This window comes from Trachinotus anak, unplaced genomic scaffold, assembly GCF_046630095.1.
Source record: "Trachinotus anak isolate AG129_WGS33_773 ecotype Australia unplaced genomic scaffold, CSIRO_AGI_Tana_v1 ptg000015l, whole genome shotgun sequence".
Lineage (NCBI taxonomy): Eukaryota > Metazoa > Chordata > Actinopteri > Carangiformes > Carangidae > Trachinotus > Trachinotus anak.
Window position 1 is genome coordinate 15,206,148 of NW_027273866.1, and position 14,997 is coordinate 15,221,144.

General features: G+C 41.0%; 1 protein-coding gene across 6 annotated transcripts in view; it reads left to right on the forward strand.

The window, feature by feature from the left end:
- Nucleotides 1–14,997, forward strand: part of LOC139633237 (uncharacterized) — a 23,237-nt gene continuing 8,240 nt past the window's right edge. For 2 of the 6 annotated variants that reach the window (XM_071498781.1, XM_071498782.1), the window contains exons 1-30: nucleotides 1–603; nucleotides 1,875–1,947; nucleotides 2,071–2,193; nucleotides 2,343–2,456; nucleotides 3,201–3,395; nucleotides 3,528–3,624; nucleotides 4,537–4,676; nucleotides 4,811–4,963; nucleotides 5,207–5,308; nucleotides 5,523–5,675; nucleotides 5,773–5,843; nucleotides 6,201–6,330; nucleotides 6,482–6,685; nucleotides 7,466–7,798; nucleotides 8,027–8,227; nucleotides 8,623–8,744; nucleotides 8,829–9,057; nucleotides 9,154–9,356; nucleotides 10,180–10,332; nucleotides 10,643–10,736; nucleotides 10,816–10,944; nucleotides 11,442–11,590; nucleotides 11,689–11,800; nucleotides 11,898–11,947; nucleotides 12,039–12,215; nucleotides 12,910–13,015; nucleotides 13,189–13,366; nucleotides 14,066–14,204; nucleotides 14,619–14,772; nucleotides 14,890–14,985. In XM_071498781.1, the coding sequence (XP_071354882.1) occupies nucleotides 464–603; nucleotides 1,875–1,947; nucleotides 2,071–2,193; nucleotides 2,343–2,456; nucleotides 3,201–3,395; nucleotides 3,528–3,624; nucleotides 4,537–4,676; nucleotides 4,811–4,963; nucleotides 5,207–5,308; nucleotides 5,523–5,675; nucleotides 5,773–5,843; nucleotides 6,201–6,330; nucleotides 6,482–6,685; nucleotides 7,466–7,798; nucleotides 8,027–8,227; nucleotides 8,623–8,744; nucleotides 8,829–9,057; nucleotides 9,154–9,356; nucleotides 10,180–10,332; nucleotides 10,643–10,736; nucleotides 10,816–10,944; nucleotides 11,442–11,590; nucleotides 11,689–11,800; nucleotides 11,898–11,947; nucleotides 12,039–12,215; nucleotides 12,910–13,015; nucleotides 13,189–13,366; nucleotides 14,066–14,204; nucleotides 14,619–14,772; nucleotides 14,890–14,985 (4,320 nt within the window). In that variant the 5' untranslated portion in view covers nucleotides 1–463. Of the gene's footprint in view, nucleotides 604–666; nucleotides 1,087–1,108; nucleotides 1,582–1,874; nucleotides 1,948–2,070; nucleotides 2,194–2,342; nucleotides 2,457–3,200; nucleotides 3,396–3,527; nucleotides 3,625–4,536; nucleotides 4,677–4,810; nucleotides 4,964–5,206; nucleotides 5,309–5,522; nucleotides 5,676–5,772; nucleotides 5,844–6,200; nucleotides 6,331–6,481; nucleotides 6,686–7,465; nucleotides 7,799–8,026; nucleotides 8,228–8,622; nucleotides 8,745–8,828; nucleotides 9,058–9,153; nucleotides 9,357–10,179; nucleotides 10,333–10,642; nucleotides 10,737–10,815; nucleotides 10,945–11,441; nucleotides 11,591–11,688; nucleotides 11,801–11,897; nucleotides 11,948–12,038; nucleotides 12,216–12,909; nucleotides 13,016–13,188; nucleotides 13,367–14,065; nucleotides 14,205–14,618; nucleotides 14,773–14,889; nucleotides 14,986–14,997 lie in introns of those variants that run through there. The other 4 variants (XM_071498783.1, XM_071498785.1, XM_071498784.1 and 1 more) reach the window with 4 other exon arrangements.

The window sequence follows — 14,997 nt, forward strand, 5'->3', positions numbered from 1 at the left end:
CATACACTGTATCCAAGAAGAATGGACGTGCTCAGACTAAGTCGAGGTTTTCGAATGCAGGAGCTGTGATTGCTGAGGTACATGCTGCTCAGTTACTGCTGCTCTGTGCATTATTTATCCTTCCAAGTCTGTAAATCATTTGTAAATTGCAAATTGCTGTGGTAAGTATCCGAAAAGCCCAGCAGACAAACACTGACATCATGTTATCCTGACAAAAGAAAGACTCCAGTGTAACGTTACAGCCCTCTACAGATCAAACACAGTCACTGTCTGAGTCCAGATAAAGGAGAGGAAGCCCGGCTGCATGGATGTTTGTCTCCATGGATACACCACAACAAGTCAGCATGGAGGCAGAGATGTAGCAGCACTGAAGGAGGTGTATCCTTTAAATGTTAGAAATACTTGGGCCTCAGTTCTTCCCAGTTTCTAAATGTGTCGATCCTGAACTAGAAGGAGGTCTGTGATGTGTGACGTGTACAGAGTGTCCTCCTCTGACAGAGTGAAGCAGATGGAGGCAGAGCTGTCGCATCAGCTCTCAGCACTCAGGGCAGAGATTGAGGAGAACGGACTCCCACATGGAGCAGGGACCTCCAAACCATACAGGTGCGGAAGCTCGGTGATGCTTATTTTTAATAAACAGTCTTGTGCTAAAAAACAGTTGCAAATAATAATTAGTGTTCTGAACATAAAGTCAACCTCCTCTCAAAAATGTCTGTTATTTTTTTTTTATTGTTTCTTTGCTATGGTGTTTGAGCCTCAACTGTGCAGAATGATGAATGATGCTGAAGGGGGAAATTTCTCTGTGCTCACCTTAAATCTTTAGGTGGAAGCAGAACTTTTTGACTTCCTAGTTTGGAAGCAGAGCATTGACATCCTGTGTCTGGCAGTTACTCTTAAAAAATAAAATATTTGTGTATTTTTCCATGAGTTAGAGAGAGTAGATGTAATCTTAAGAAACTTTAATGAGATAATTGAGCTTTTATTTATGGAAAAAAGATTTATTATTATACAAGTGGTGCTTTTTATGACTTGAGACATGTCTGGAGGAAATCTTTAATTCCTGTTTGAAACTATTTCCATTGCCAGGTAGGTTCAACTTAAATCAGGAAAGCAGAATTTATTCTCAGTAAAAAATTAAATCAAATGTGTAATTATTATTCTTTACCTGATTTTCAGAAATGTTAGAGCACCAATTATTATTTGGCTTCAATTTGGCAAATCTTCATTCTGCAAGTAGCATTTGTAGCTTCGACTGAAATATCTGGACCTTAAAATTAACTACACATTCACTGGAAGATGAAGTCTAACACATCTTTTCCATAACTTGTCTTCTAGTGCCATCATCAGGTCAAAGTTTCATGTTGTTTTGTTCTTTGGTTGCAAAGAAAAGGTCGCAGATATTTCACATTAGCTTCAGATTTTAGTGATGAGCTAAAGTTAGCCCGATGACGCACCTGTTAAACATTAGCATGTTAGCATTTAGCTAAAGCACCGCTGTGCTCATTGTGCCTCTAGAGTTGTTTAAAATATCAACAAAACTTAATTCAGGCTGAACAAAGTGGCTGCTGTTCTGGGAAAGAGGTAAATACTAAAACAGTACCACAAATATAGACGTGTTTAAGTTAGTGAACTGACCCAGTTACGTAAATAAGAATCGATGTCCAGCTAACGTTTGCTAACATTAGCCAAGGTTAGCTATCGGTCCTATCAGACTTTGTAGCAGCAAAGCTCCTGACTTCGTTAAACGGAGCAAGGATGAACTGTGTTGTTTATGAATTCAGCTTTTTATTTGTGTGTTTTTATTTCAGTTTTTTTTTTTTTATTTCATTGTCGCTTTAGAGCTTTTTAAAAATTAATTTCAAGTTGTGTTTCAGTTCTGTTCCACCTCCGAAAGATATTTCCTTCTTCCGTGAGGAGCGGGGGCACACACTGAGGAAGGGGCTTCAGGTGAGGCAAGAAATGAAATGAAATAAAAAATACACCTTTTATTTTTATCAAGCTGAGTCTGGGGGTTGAGGAGAATGAATCAGTCAGTTTCTGGGTCGTGAATCTAGCTCCTCCTGGGTGCAGGTGGCTGGAGCTTCGCCGGTTCAGTCTCAGGCTGATGTGTTGCAGAGAGAGCTGGAGAGCTGCTGGAGGCCTGAGCACACACCTGAGCACACACCTGACAGGCTGCCTCCTCTCCTGCACCAGGTGAGGACAGCAAGAGCCCTCCTGAAAAGTTCATTTACCAAAAAAAACAAAAAAACAGTTCATATGCAGTACAATACAATGGTAACAGAAGATACATGGAGAAATGTATCTTAAACAAATTTAACGTTTTGTTATTTTTTCCCCCACAGTTTTATACGGACAGATCTTATCACTTGGCTCAGGTCAAATATCTGCTCATGCTGAGATGGAGGAGATTTTGTCGTCACACCAGCGTCATTGAGAAGCTTTATCCTGCTCACAAGGTGACAACATGAAAAGACAACCTTGGTCTCATTTTGCTAGAACTTCAGAAATGACTCATCAGGACCGATTATGATACCGAGGAGATTTTATTCTGGTGGCTCAACCTCCTCAGGTGTGAAACTGCACTGGTTAGTGTCACAGCTCATTTTGGGCCCGTGACAAGTGACAATGGAGAAAATACGCTGAGGCAGTAAGCAAATCTTAATACTGGTGATTATAGAATCTTCTAGGTAATTAATTGAATTAAAACAGATTGCAGGTAAACATTTTTTTCATGACTGATTAATCTGCAGATTATTCACTCAGTTGTCCATAAAACAACAGTTTCGATTAGAGTTTCTTAAAGGTTATGTTGCAGTCTCCAAATTACTTTTTACTGGATCAACACAACACAAAGAAAGGCAGCACACGAATGAGAAGCTGGAAGTACAAAAAAAACTTATTATTAGTAGTTGGAGAATCTTTTTTTTGTCAACTAATCCATTCAGCCTCATAAAATAAAATGATATGCAGACTTGTTTATCATATTAACTCTGCATAGAGGTGATGCAAAGAAGCAATACACAAAGAAATAGCAGTAAACATTTTTGCATTGTGCTCTGATTTTATGAATATGATTTTTTTCAGATAAAATGTTATACATCAATTATCACATAAAATAAAGGTTTGCTTAAGACTTCCTGGTCAGTGCAGGAGTGATTATGACATTTTTATCAGATCACATCGGATTTGTTCTATCTCAGGATCAGGTGTCATACCTGACGAGTGAGTACGAGGACGCCGTTCAGAGAGCTCGCAGACTGTCAGCGAGCAGAGAGAAGATCCTGACTGGCCGAGGAAACCCTGCTAACCCGCTGACTCAGGACGATGTGGTCATCTACCTCCGGTGGCTGGTCTGCCACCTGCACTCTGTTCAGACCATTCACAACTTCCTCAGGGTAAAGCTCAGCCTTAAAACATCTGTTTCTGTCAAAGTGTTTTATTTATAATACCAATTTCCATGTTTGAGTTTATGTCATTAATCCATATAGAAATAATTGGGGTTAGGGTTAAACATTTCTTTCTAACAGGTGCTGCACTACATACCAGCTTGTGAAAGAAAAGATAAAGAAGTTCAACCAGCTGCTACAAAGGAGGAAACTTCACATCAGACTCAACACACTGATGGTGAGAGCCACAGCATTATCTACCAGAAGACACTGACACTGGAGGTCATTTTAATGAAGAGGGTTTATCCCCTGTGGAGTAAGAATCTTTCCATTAGATAATCAGATGATTAGATGATGAGATTTTAACCTGAGGAGAAGTTCATTAAGTATCCAAGTGTCCAAAATCAAAGGGTTTTCCTTTGGAAACTATAAGTCTTCTCACCAAATGTGATCGTTTCTTGTCCATGAGATTTTGATATTTCTTGTCAGTAAGTGGAATAATTTGCCTGGTGGTAGCATTAGTAGTAAAAGGTCAGGGAGTTGCCAAAAACATTATAGTTTACTGGAAAAGTAATCTGACCACCTCTGGAAATGTGAACATCTGTAATTCCATGACAACTGGGAAAACTCAATCCTGTTGATGAAGATCATGTGACATGATAGAAAGCCCCAGATCAGCTAATAATTGGACCCCATAGTGGGATTATTTTGTCAGATGCTCTTGCTAAGGTCTTATAGGGACCATGATTACTGACAGAGAATTTCATAGAAAGTTGTGTTTTGTTTTATTTTGATTTTCAATAACTTAAAGTGAAAATAGTTAGAAATCATCCTTTAGCGCTCATGAATATCAAGACTAATGTTGTAATTCTACAGTATTCTGTACAATAGTTGCCTGTAATCAAGTATTAGATCATCTTTACTAGAAGTGCAAAAATAAGTGAAAGAACAAAACAATATTAACAACATACTGTAATAAATATAGCTGTGCTTATGATAAAACAACGGGATAAAATGCATAGACATAGACATATTCTGTAAAACCTGAGAAATGCAAAGACATGAGATGTTGAAGTAACAGATGATAAGAAAAGTGAAACTTTGAGTGGATATTTTCATTTTACTGTTTCAAACTAATTACACTCAACAGCAGGAGAAAATGTTCCCCTGCTCTCTGTTCACCTGGAGGAGTTTCTCCCTGAGCTGCAGTCCCTCATCTCCTACTTCCACCTGTCATATGACACCCGCAAACTCAGGACCACGGCAGATGAGATGGAGTTGTTCAGCACGGTAATATGCACACAAATAAACATAAACCGAGTCTTTGTGCCTGTGCTACCACAGTGTATTTAAATGTCATCAGTCGAGATATAAAGTCGATCATCAGATACTTTGAGGCTGAATCTTGGCCACTGTCTCACAAGGTGTGGAGAGAGTTCAGGACAATCTTCAGACGACAAGAGCAGATGAAAACATTTCCTCAGTTTGACGGCACAGAGGTCAAAGAGAGCCAGTGGGGGAGGAAGAGTGCGAGCATGGCTCTGAGGAAGGAGGCCAACTGGATCCCTTTCATTCAGGTTTGAGAGAACAAGTGATAAACCCAGGTCAGATAGTCACTGCACATCCTTCAGTCTATAGCACAATATTTTATAATCATTCCTGAAGGTGGTCAGGTGGTTTGGGTTTGTCAGATTTCTCTTGTGACTCCTTGGTTCTTGGTCGGGATCTTGTGATGCACTTTTCCTTGTTTCCCAATCTGTGTCTTGATGATTTTTCCTTTGTAGGACAGTAGGTTTGACTGTGTGGATTTTGTTTTTTAGGTGAAACCCAGACGAGACCCGTGGCAGCAGAAGCTCATCACAAAGCTGAAGGAGAAGAAATGTGTGGACGAGCTGCTGAGGATGCACAGCAGGTTTCTTCAGGTGGACAGTGATGTAGCTCTGAGTCGGTGTCATGTCTCCTTTAAAGTGGAATTTGATTAATTGTCCTGTGTGTGTGCTTTAACATGATTGAAGCTCCTGATTGATGTGGTTTAATAACATCTCTTGTATAACAACCTCTGTACAACCTCCGTTTTTATAATGAAACTTAAGCTGTGTATGAGGAGTTGAGTTATTTTGTACTGAATCTCATCAGGTCCCTGATCTGCTCCGTGTGGCTGCAGCTCTAAAAGACCACGTCGCTCATGTTGGTGATTCACACTCTCTGGCCTCACACAGCAGGAAGACGAAAAGACAGAAGATCTCAGAGATCTGGACGAGCGTTTACAACGCTGCAGGTTTAACTCAGGCATGTATCATCCAGTTTTCTGCACAGAGAGACGGGAACAACGTCTCCTCTTTCCTCAGTGCTGCCACTATATTAAGCATAATGTTTGTCCTGTCAGGAAACACACAGTCACTCATCACAGTCCAGAGGCAGAGGAGGCAGCAACACCAGGAGTTTGAAGAGTCAAAGGTCAGCAAATGAAAGGTCACCTACAAATAAAACATGTAGAACATTATCTGGTTTCTGCTTCTCTGATTTGCAGATTTTTGTTTCATATATTTAAGCTTTTTGGGTTTTTTACCACATTTTGTTCTGTTGCCTTGGTCTCTGGAAACTGTAATAAGCGTTTGGCATTATTTTTTGATGCTTTGTAGATTTAAGAAGTAATTGATTAATCAAAAATATTTGAAAGCTCACTGTGGTGAGATTTAAAAGTTAAGGTTTGTGCAAACCAAAAAAATAATTGAGAACCGTCAGCAGCCACTTTTTCATTCACCTTTGAAGCATTAAACTCAGGAGTGTTCTGTAAACCTGCTTTAAACACAGCCGCTCTGTCAGCCTGCAGCTTCTGGGACTGGACGACAGTTTAGAGGAAGGAGCCTCAGATCCCATCGTAACCAGAGGTGCTTACCTGTCCCTGATTTACCTGCGACACCTCAAACTCAGAGAGCTCCAGGTGAGGCAACACTTTACATTATAACCACGATACTGGATGTTGTCAGCAAAAAAATAATTAGTATAGAAATCATAAATGTAAGTGATTTTCTATCAATTCTTCTAGGGCCTGTTCTCAGTGCTGCAAAAGCTCTTTGTGTCTCTGTTCACAGCGGGGGTCTCTTGGGATGCTGAACTACCTGCGCTCTGTGGAGAGGACGTTAACCTTTGACCTGGCAGGTCTGCAGCTGGAGGAAGGAGAGCTGAGCAGCACAGCAGAGGAAACCAGCTGGATGAATGCAGCCAGAGGAGGAAGAGGTGAGGCTGGAGGTCTCGGCTCGCTCCAGTACAACCACAACACTCCTGTCGACTACAAGGTACAGTGTAGTGTTTGACATGAATTCTGCCTTTCAGAATAAATGTAAAGTTTATGTTTGGGTGACTGTTGCTGGTGTGTCCGTCTGATGGGATCAAAGGCCACAGGGTAAAATGTTTCATGTTTCTGGATTGTCCGCCTGTCCGTCCGCCCCGGTGAACGTGATAACTCAGTAATGCCTTGAAAGAACGTCTTCAAATTTAGTACAAACACTTGGACTCAAGGATGAATTGTTTAGAATTTGGTGGTCAGAGGTCAAAAGATCAAGGCCACTGTGACCTCACAAAATATGATTGGACTGATACGTGGAGGCAAACAACCATGAGGCAGTAATTGTAATTGTAGTATCATTTATTCTTCTAAATGAACTTTATTATACATAACTTTTTTGACTGTTTATTATAAATAATATATTCATTTTGAATATATGACATTTATTACTGAGAGCAGTGGTCCTGGACTTATTTGAATGAAACTGTGTGTTTTGGATGTGGATCTGAGGATCATGAGGGTCATGCACCCCTGGTGGACGGATAAACTTTCTGCTTTATTACTAAAATGACTTTCAGATGTCACAGCTCGACTGCCCCACCATGAAAGATTCTGAAAAAAAAAACGTCACCTAAACCTTTCACACCTAAACAGCAATATGTGAACACTCAGATAAGCCTGGCCTCACCAACATGATGACCTTAGTTGTTCTTGACCCTTTGCAGCACTTTGGTTTAATGCAATTATAAACATAAGCATTAATACAGTGTGTGACTTCTTCATTTTCCAGGTTCACTGCTCAGAGTTTATGGAGTTTGCTGAGGTGGAGAATCTTCATGATTTCTACAGCACTGAGGAGCGTTTCATCCACACTCAGGACCAGAGAGGGTTTTACATCGTGTACGACGCTGCTCTGAAGGACCTGGAGAAGCTGGAGAATGAGCTTCTCCTAGTCGGCTCTCACTTCATCCAGAGAAACAGGACGGAGATGATGAGGAAAGCTGAGGGAGCCTCGGCCTCGACAGCAGACATCCACTCCTGGGCTGGGACAGATGTAGACCGGGTGGCTGTGCTTCTCGACTTGTGGACGTGTGAGACGGAGTTTTTGGAGAGCAAAGTGCAGGTGCAGGACTCTTTGTTGCCCTCTCTTTTACTTGCTCATGATCAGTCATTTCCCTGGAGGTGCAGTATTCTGATACACCAGTGAATTTTCTAGGACCAAATCTGAGATGAAATCATTTTACTGAGTATTTCGGTGAAAATATGTGTTTTTTTCTCAACTTCCAAAACTACTTAACCTCTTAATGTGCTGTAAACCTTTTGTAACCTTTTGGATTGTTGTTTTCTCCAGCTCTTGAACTGTTACTATGAAGCCTACCAGCATACAGCAGGGACTGAAGAGAGGTTTACACTGGCCCGGGTCATCACTGACATCATGCACAGCAGACCACAACTGGACCTGAACCAGGATTACTTTGTTCAGGTCTACAGGGCCGAGACAGACTGCCTGCGAAGTCACCAGCAGCTGATCAAAGACGTTCTGGATAATCAGGTGAAACAAAAGCCTGTAAAGGGTTTATTTTATGTGCATGTGCAGGATGATTAAGGACGAAGCAAATCTATGATTGTTATTGTTTGAATTAGAGATGCTACAGTTAGTCAATTAGTTGATTAGCTGATTGAATGTGAATTATTTTGCAGCTGTTTTGATAATTGATGAAGTGTTTTAGTAATTTAATAAATAAATATTAATGGTTCCATTTATTCTAGTTTTTAACCTTTCATAAACTAGAATGAAAATGAAAATTACTGGCAGATCAATCGATCATGAAGAAACTAAAGTTGCAGCTCTGGTTTGAAAACTGTCGTTTTGTAATAAAATGTATCATTTTTTAAACCAGTCCTCAACCTGCATGTTCTGACAGATTGTGTTGTTGGTCTCATCAGATTGAAAATCAGCGGCAGTACCTCCAACGCATCTGGAGAGACGACTGTAAAGGCTCCGCTCATGAATATGGTCTCCCACTGAACCTCGTCCCCAAACATCTGGTCTCACTTGGAGGCAGCAGGCAAGTAAACAGAGAGCACAGTTCAACTACCCTGGATTTATTGTCTTCTATCTGTGTATTTACCTTCCCGTGTCCTGTTTGCAGCCCTGCACTGATGAACGTGTACCTCCTGGAGGTCCACCCGTCCCTCTGCCTGGCCTCTGCAGTCTATCACGGTTTGATCCAGGCTCACACGGAGGTCTGTCAGCTGCACCGAGCCACGAGCGTCTCTGACAAACTGGTCCTGCGACAGAAGCTCCTGCAGCAGGCCCTGCAGAGCTGGAGGAGCCTGGCTTCACCTGGAGCCTTCTACAGCTCTCAGATACAGAAGGATGTAGGTTTTTCTTTCTCTGGACTCTTTTCAAATGAATTTACATCAAGAAACAAAACATCTTTACCGAGTTGTATCCCCTTTTTCCTCAACTCTCAGTTGTTCTCAGGTGTGTTTTTTGAGGACCCGGTTTTGGTCCAGAATTTGGGGCTGTCATTAGTCAAGTCTGCAGAGGAGAGGGACATGAAGCAGGGGAGAGAGAAACAGTTGTACGCAGTGGAAACATTCTCCAAGCTGCTGGAGCTGGTCACCATCCGCCATCGGCTGCTGGAGTCGGCCTCTGAGAGCGCACATCTGGCACAGTTAAGATAACACTCACACCAGGGTAGAGGCTTCTGTGCGTTTGTTTGAACACACTCTCACCCAAGCACGTGAGGGAAATCCAACTAAAACAACAATATTTTTTTTACCTCATGAAAAGTTCATATTTTTCTTACAATGTTTTTTTTTTATTTTTCATTTAATTTTTATTTATGTATTTTTATTCAACCTTCAGAGGAGCAGTTAAGAGACTTTTAATCAGGCAGCAAGTGCTCACATACTTGTACTCACATACAATGAGTTCTGCCATTTCTCTTTTTAATTTTCCATTTTCTCTGTGTAAAGTTATCCTCCATATAAATGATGATAAAACTAATTAGATTGGTAGATTGGTTTTCTGTTTTATCCACAACTTAATTAGACATACACAACACAAAAAAGCCCAAGTTCGAACCAACAGAGCAGGAACCTGGGACCTCGTTGCTGGACCATCTCTTTTATTTTGTAAGACAGAACAAGCCTGACTCTTTACCTTCCATGTAATCTGATTACTTGACCCAAAGATACTGAGTCAACACAGCAATTAACTAAAAAATTGGCATGAATTTTGTCTGTGGTCAGAGGTCAACAGCTGGTCAATGACAGAGCATGAACTAATCACTTTCTAAATGAACTCATGGTCCATTCTGTAGCTGGAGATTTTCTGAGCAGATTTTGGCTTAAAAGTAAAGTCACCATGGATGAGAATCCTTAAAGAAAAAAAATCAGTTTTCTCATGTTGGTCTGTTAACACAACTGTGCATCCGCTAAGAAATGAATGAAGTCCAGAGTCACGTCAGGCTGTAACTCAGCTATTTTCTCCAGGTTGTACAGAGCTGTGGCCTCAGAGCTCAGCTTCAGTGAGTCCCACCTGTATCTGAGGCCGGTGCAGTTTGAGGTCGCTGAGCAGAAAGTCCAAACAGAGCAGAGACCTATTTTTATCACAGCGGTGCTGGAGGATGACTCGTCTGTGGACAGGTAAATAACCCTAAAGTTTCCACTGGACATTACAGAAACATCCAGGAAGAAGTTTAATTGTGTTTCAGTTATCACCTCTTTCCAGTCAGACACTGCTCTTATGTCAAAGTCAGCTATTTACTGCACTGAAGCCTAAAGAGAAGTGTGGCTGATCATGTACATGTGCTTCACTAATATAAAACAGATGTCAGGGTTTATCTGACAGGAAGTTCAGAAATATTGTATGCATGCCCTGCCTCTCCTCGTGTGCTCTATTATTTCTGCTGTTCTACAAGAGCACTGAAGTGAATAAAGTTACTGTCTGCTTCAGGTTCACCCCGTCCCACCTGCCTCTGAGTATCCAGGAGCTGGACGAGAACCAGATCGGGAGGTTTAGCTTCAGCTCAGAGGAGGCAGTTATTCACGTATGTTACAATGAAGCGTTGGAGAAAATAAACGCATAAACAAAAAGTTTTTTTTTCACGTTCTTTCATCTCTTCATAGCTTATGAACCAACACAGCATCGAGAACCTCCAGGTGACTCTGGCCTGTCAGGTCACACAGAAGAACGCCTTGATAAGTGCCGTGAACCTGGCTTGTCTCTGCTATTGGGCAGAAAGTGTGACATCATCAGTAAGTGACTAAGTAGATTTACTGAAGGACTGTACTTAAATTCAGTTCTGAGGTATTTTTATTTTACTTGAGTGTTTCCATTTAATGCCACTGTATATTTCTACTGTACTATATTTGTTTATTTATTTCACAGCTGGAGTTACTGGTTACTTTTACTGATTTTTCATCAAAACATATGAATGTTTTTCCTGCCTCATTATTACAGATGAAAACTTTGGTTCCCAAACTTATTTACTTTGTGACTCTGACTAGCTGAGCCCAGTTGATACGTAAAGCACATTTTTACTGATAATGCTTCAGTACTTTTACTTGAGTAAGAGTTTACACAGGACTATTACTTCAGTTTTTCATTGAAGGCTGTGGTAGTTTTATTCAAGTAAAGGATCTGAGTACTTCTTCCACCTCTGGTATTGTTCAGGGTTGAAAGTGAACAAACTGCTGCTCAAATGTTGCTTGTTTAGAGTTTGAGTTGAGTTTGGTTCCCAATTTACTCTCAGAGTGAAGACGCACTTCATCCTGATAAAGATGTAAAACCTGCAACGAGATTTGACTCCAAACCTGGGAGTGACACTGACAACCTGCTGGAAACATCAAACTCTTTACCTTCCAGTGGCTCCAGGAGAACTCCCACCACCACCAAGGAGAGGTAAGTCTCCCCACTTGAAGAACAAATTACACTTGTGATGCTGAACAGTGGCTTTGTGCTGGATTCTTAATAAACAGAATCATGTTTTCCTACTGCAGGCTGATGGAGGCCTTTGTGTCCATCCAGCTGGAAAAAGTGGGTCTGCGTGACGAGATGCTGAATTCATTTATGAAGAAGAAACAGGCCGTGGGGGGTCTTATAAAAACCCCAGTGAGTTGCACACAGTGGTCGATTTCCAGGGGGCTGAGCAGGATGATAAATGTGATCATCTGTCCATGAAGTAAAATTAATTTCTCTCACTCTGCAGGAGGAAGCAGCAAAGATCAAAAGGAGCCTCATCATCGACTTTCTCAAGAAGTAAGTTCATGAAAAACAACGACAAGACAAGAGTTTTCCCCTCAGAGCATGTGACATAGATTCTGTGCTGTATCTGTCAATATATCCACAGATTCAACACACAGATGTCTCAGTATTGTGTCAGAGCGCAGATCGTTGCATATTACTACAGTCTAACGTGTCTTTTGGACGACGTCCCCTCCATCCGTCAGTCCCACTTCACGACTCAACAAGCCAGCGAGGGCAAAGTTCATTTGGATTCAGGAGTTGACCTTTGCCCTGATCCCAGGTACAACCAGCTTTAGTTTTATCAATGCACAAAATACATGTGTATATTACTGTAGGTTTAGTTTAGTTGACACAATTAGAGAAGACACCAGGTCACACATATCTGTAAAATGTCAAAACTTGCTTTGATTGTGGTCCTTGATGTACATGACATCATTTCATCAAATCCATTCAAGAAATACAACGTGTATCAACAACAATAAAACTAACAGTAAAATCACAGTATGGTCATGGTATAAGTGTACAGCAAATAACACCCACTTTATATATATATAAGTATAAACAACCAGGCTCTGCCAAAGCTTTCAATAACCTGGGTAGATGCAGGGGAAACAAACTGATGAAGCCCAACAGGTGAATCTTCATCAATAAAAAAAAAAAAAAATGCACACTTGTCATATGCAACACAACCACTTACACAAAACACAGAAAAATCATAATTCACAATTAACTTTAATGAAATAATCCAGAAAAAACAGAATCAGAAATCAGAAACAGAAAAAAATACTAATATATGAAGAAATACAAAACTACTGAATGTTACAGTGACAGCCTAGACATAGTTGTATGGACATGGATACAAAGTCAGTGCAAATAAATAATACACATAATAATACATTCAGTTCCTCAAACAGTTAAGTACTTCACTGAGATTTTTCATTTGTAATCTGAGATCACACCTTCCCCTCAAACAGCACATCTGGGCAGCTGTTGTCCGCAGACGGCAAAACTCTCCTCAACCTGTGGGTCGTCCCTCACTTCTCTGAGGTGCTCCACACATTCAAGACGCTAGAAGTCTCGGTGAGTCAGTGTTGCTGCTTGTTTTTGTCCTCCATGTTTTCACATTGTTGGAGGAGCAACAACTCATGAGTTACTATATGAGTCACTTTCAAGAGTCTGAATCCTCTGGAATTGACTTAATTCTGCTGTTTGTCAGGAGATAATTTGCCCCCGTGTTGTTGTGATTTCTACAGGCCTGTGCCGCAGCTCTCTGTCACACTCTGCAGATAGTTTCAGCTCTTCATGACATTATTTATTACCTGGTGAGCTTCTCCAGACTTGGAAACACTGAAAGTTCCTGCAGCTGGAGGAGAGGCCAGGAGGCAGTGGGCTCACGTCTTGTAGCTGACTGGGGAGGCACTGAGGGCATCGGTGGGTAGATGGTTGAAATACAGCATCACACTTGCTCATATAGAAATACCAAACCTTATAGTGACCTCATTAATCCAGTCAGTGGAAGGAAAAAATTATGGGTCACTCGGTCCTTTTTAGTCTTGTCAGAAGTAGTGGAAGGTCCGTAAACTCATGTTGCAGAGGCAAACATAGATCAAGATCCCAAACGTTCTAAAGACACCAAATATATCAGGCTGTGTTAAAGGGAAATAATATTTTATTATTTAATTGAATATTTCCCTCTGATGCAGCCATACTGACTTTAGTGGAAATCCAGGGTAAAACCTAGAACTCAAGAAACTAGATGAACTTTTTAAAATGTATATACATTTTTTTTTTTTTTTTTTTTCATTTCTGAACAAATGTGTTTGAATAAGTGAGAGGGCAAAAACCAAAGACCATAATGACATTCAGTATATGTCCCTCATATATGTACCCTCATTATGTACACTATATTATTTATATTATATAACTATATATATTTTATGTTTATCCATGATTACTTTTAAAAGTACAAATACAGTTAAAAACATTAAGCAAAATGTTCCACAGAAGCTTCAACTGTCAGATAAAAACATTAAATTGTAGACTGAACAATGTCCACTGTCTAATCAAAAACCAATATAAACCAATATGGTGTTAATCACAGTAATCTGATTATCTCCTCTCCGGTTACAGCGGCAGAGCTGCTGGAGATCCAGCGACAGGTTGACTGTCTGTCTGATCCCAGCTGCCCGGAGTCTGTCGGACGTCTGCTGCAGCTGCGCAGGCAGGTCCTCCTCCTGCAGTTCGACACCGCTGTCAGACACCTCATCAGGTCAGTGGATGTGAGCAGTGGAAACACTTCATCTGCCTGTCATATCCTGCTGTAGCTAAAACCTCCAGTCTGCTGCTGCCATGTTGGCCGTCAGACTCTCCTCCGGTGTCGTGCTGCTCTACCTCCTGTTTACCTTTTGCCTTTTTTGATGCTTTTGCATTTTTCCCCACTCATCATAAAAATAAATTTTCCTGCCGTCTAGGCCACACAGAACAGAGAGAGAGAGCTTTAATGGCTTTTTCATATTGCTCCATTTCTCTCTTGCGTAAGGCACCAGACAGTCGACCTTTCTGTAAAACCTGTAGTAGCAGCAAACACTACTGATGTAAAGTGCTCAGTTTCAACACCTGATACTTTCACTACATAATAAAGGGATAAAATGCACAATGTCTGTCATGTTTTTCTGGTGTTCAGGGAGGCATTCCTCTCCTCCGGTGATGTCGCTTCGTACCAGAGTGTGAGCGACAACATGGCGACTGCTCTCCCTCTGCTGAGTGACATCATTCAGACTGACGTGTTCAGTCTCACGCTGCCTGTTCCTGGACCTCTGGAGACTCGAGGCCGTCAGGTCGGTTTAGTTTTGATACCAGAAAAGACAAAAAAATATCACATCACATCAAATCATGCACCTGTTTGCTATCATTTAAAAGTACACATGAAGATGAGGAGACGTTTTTCTCTGCAGGCACAGACGATGTATTCATGGAGGAGTTTCATGTCCTGTCACGGATTGTTCCCTCTGCACGTTTGGGACATACCTTCCATGGAATACTGCATGCAGGTTGTGTCCTTT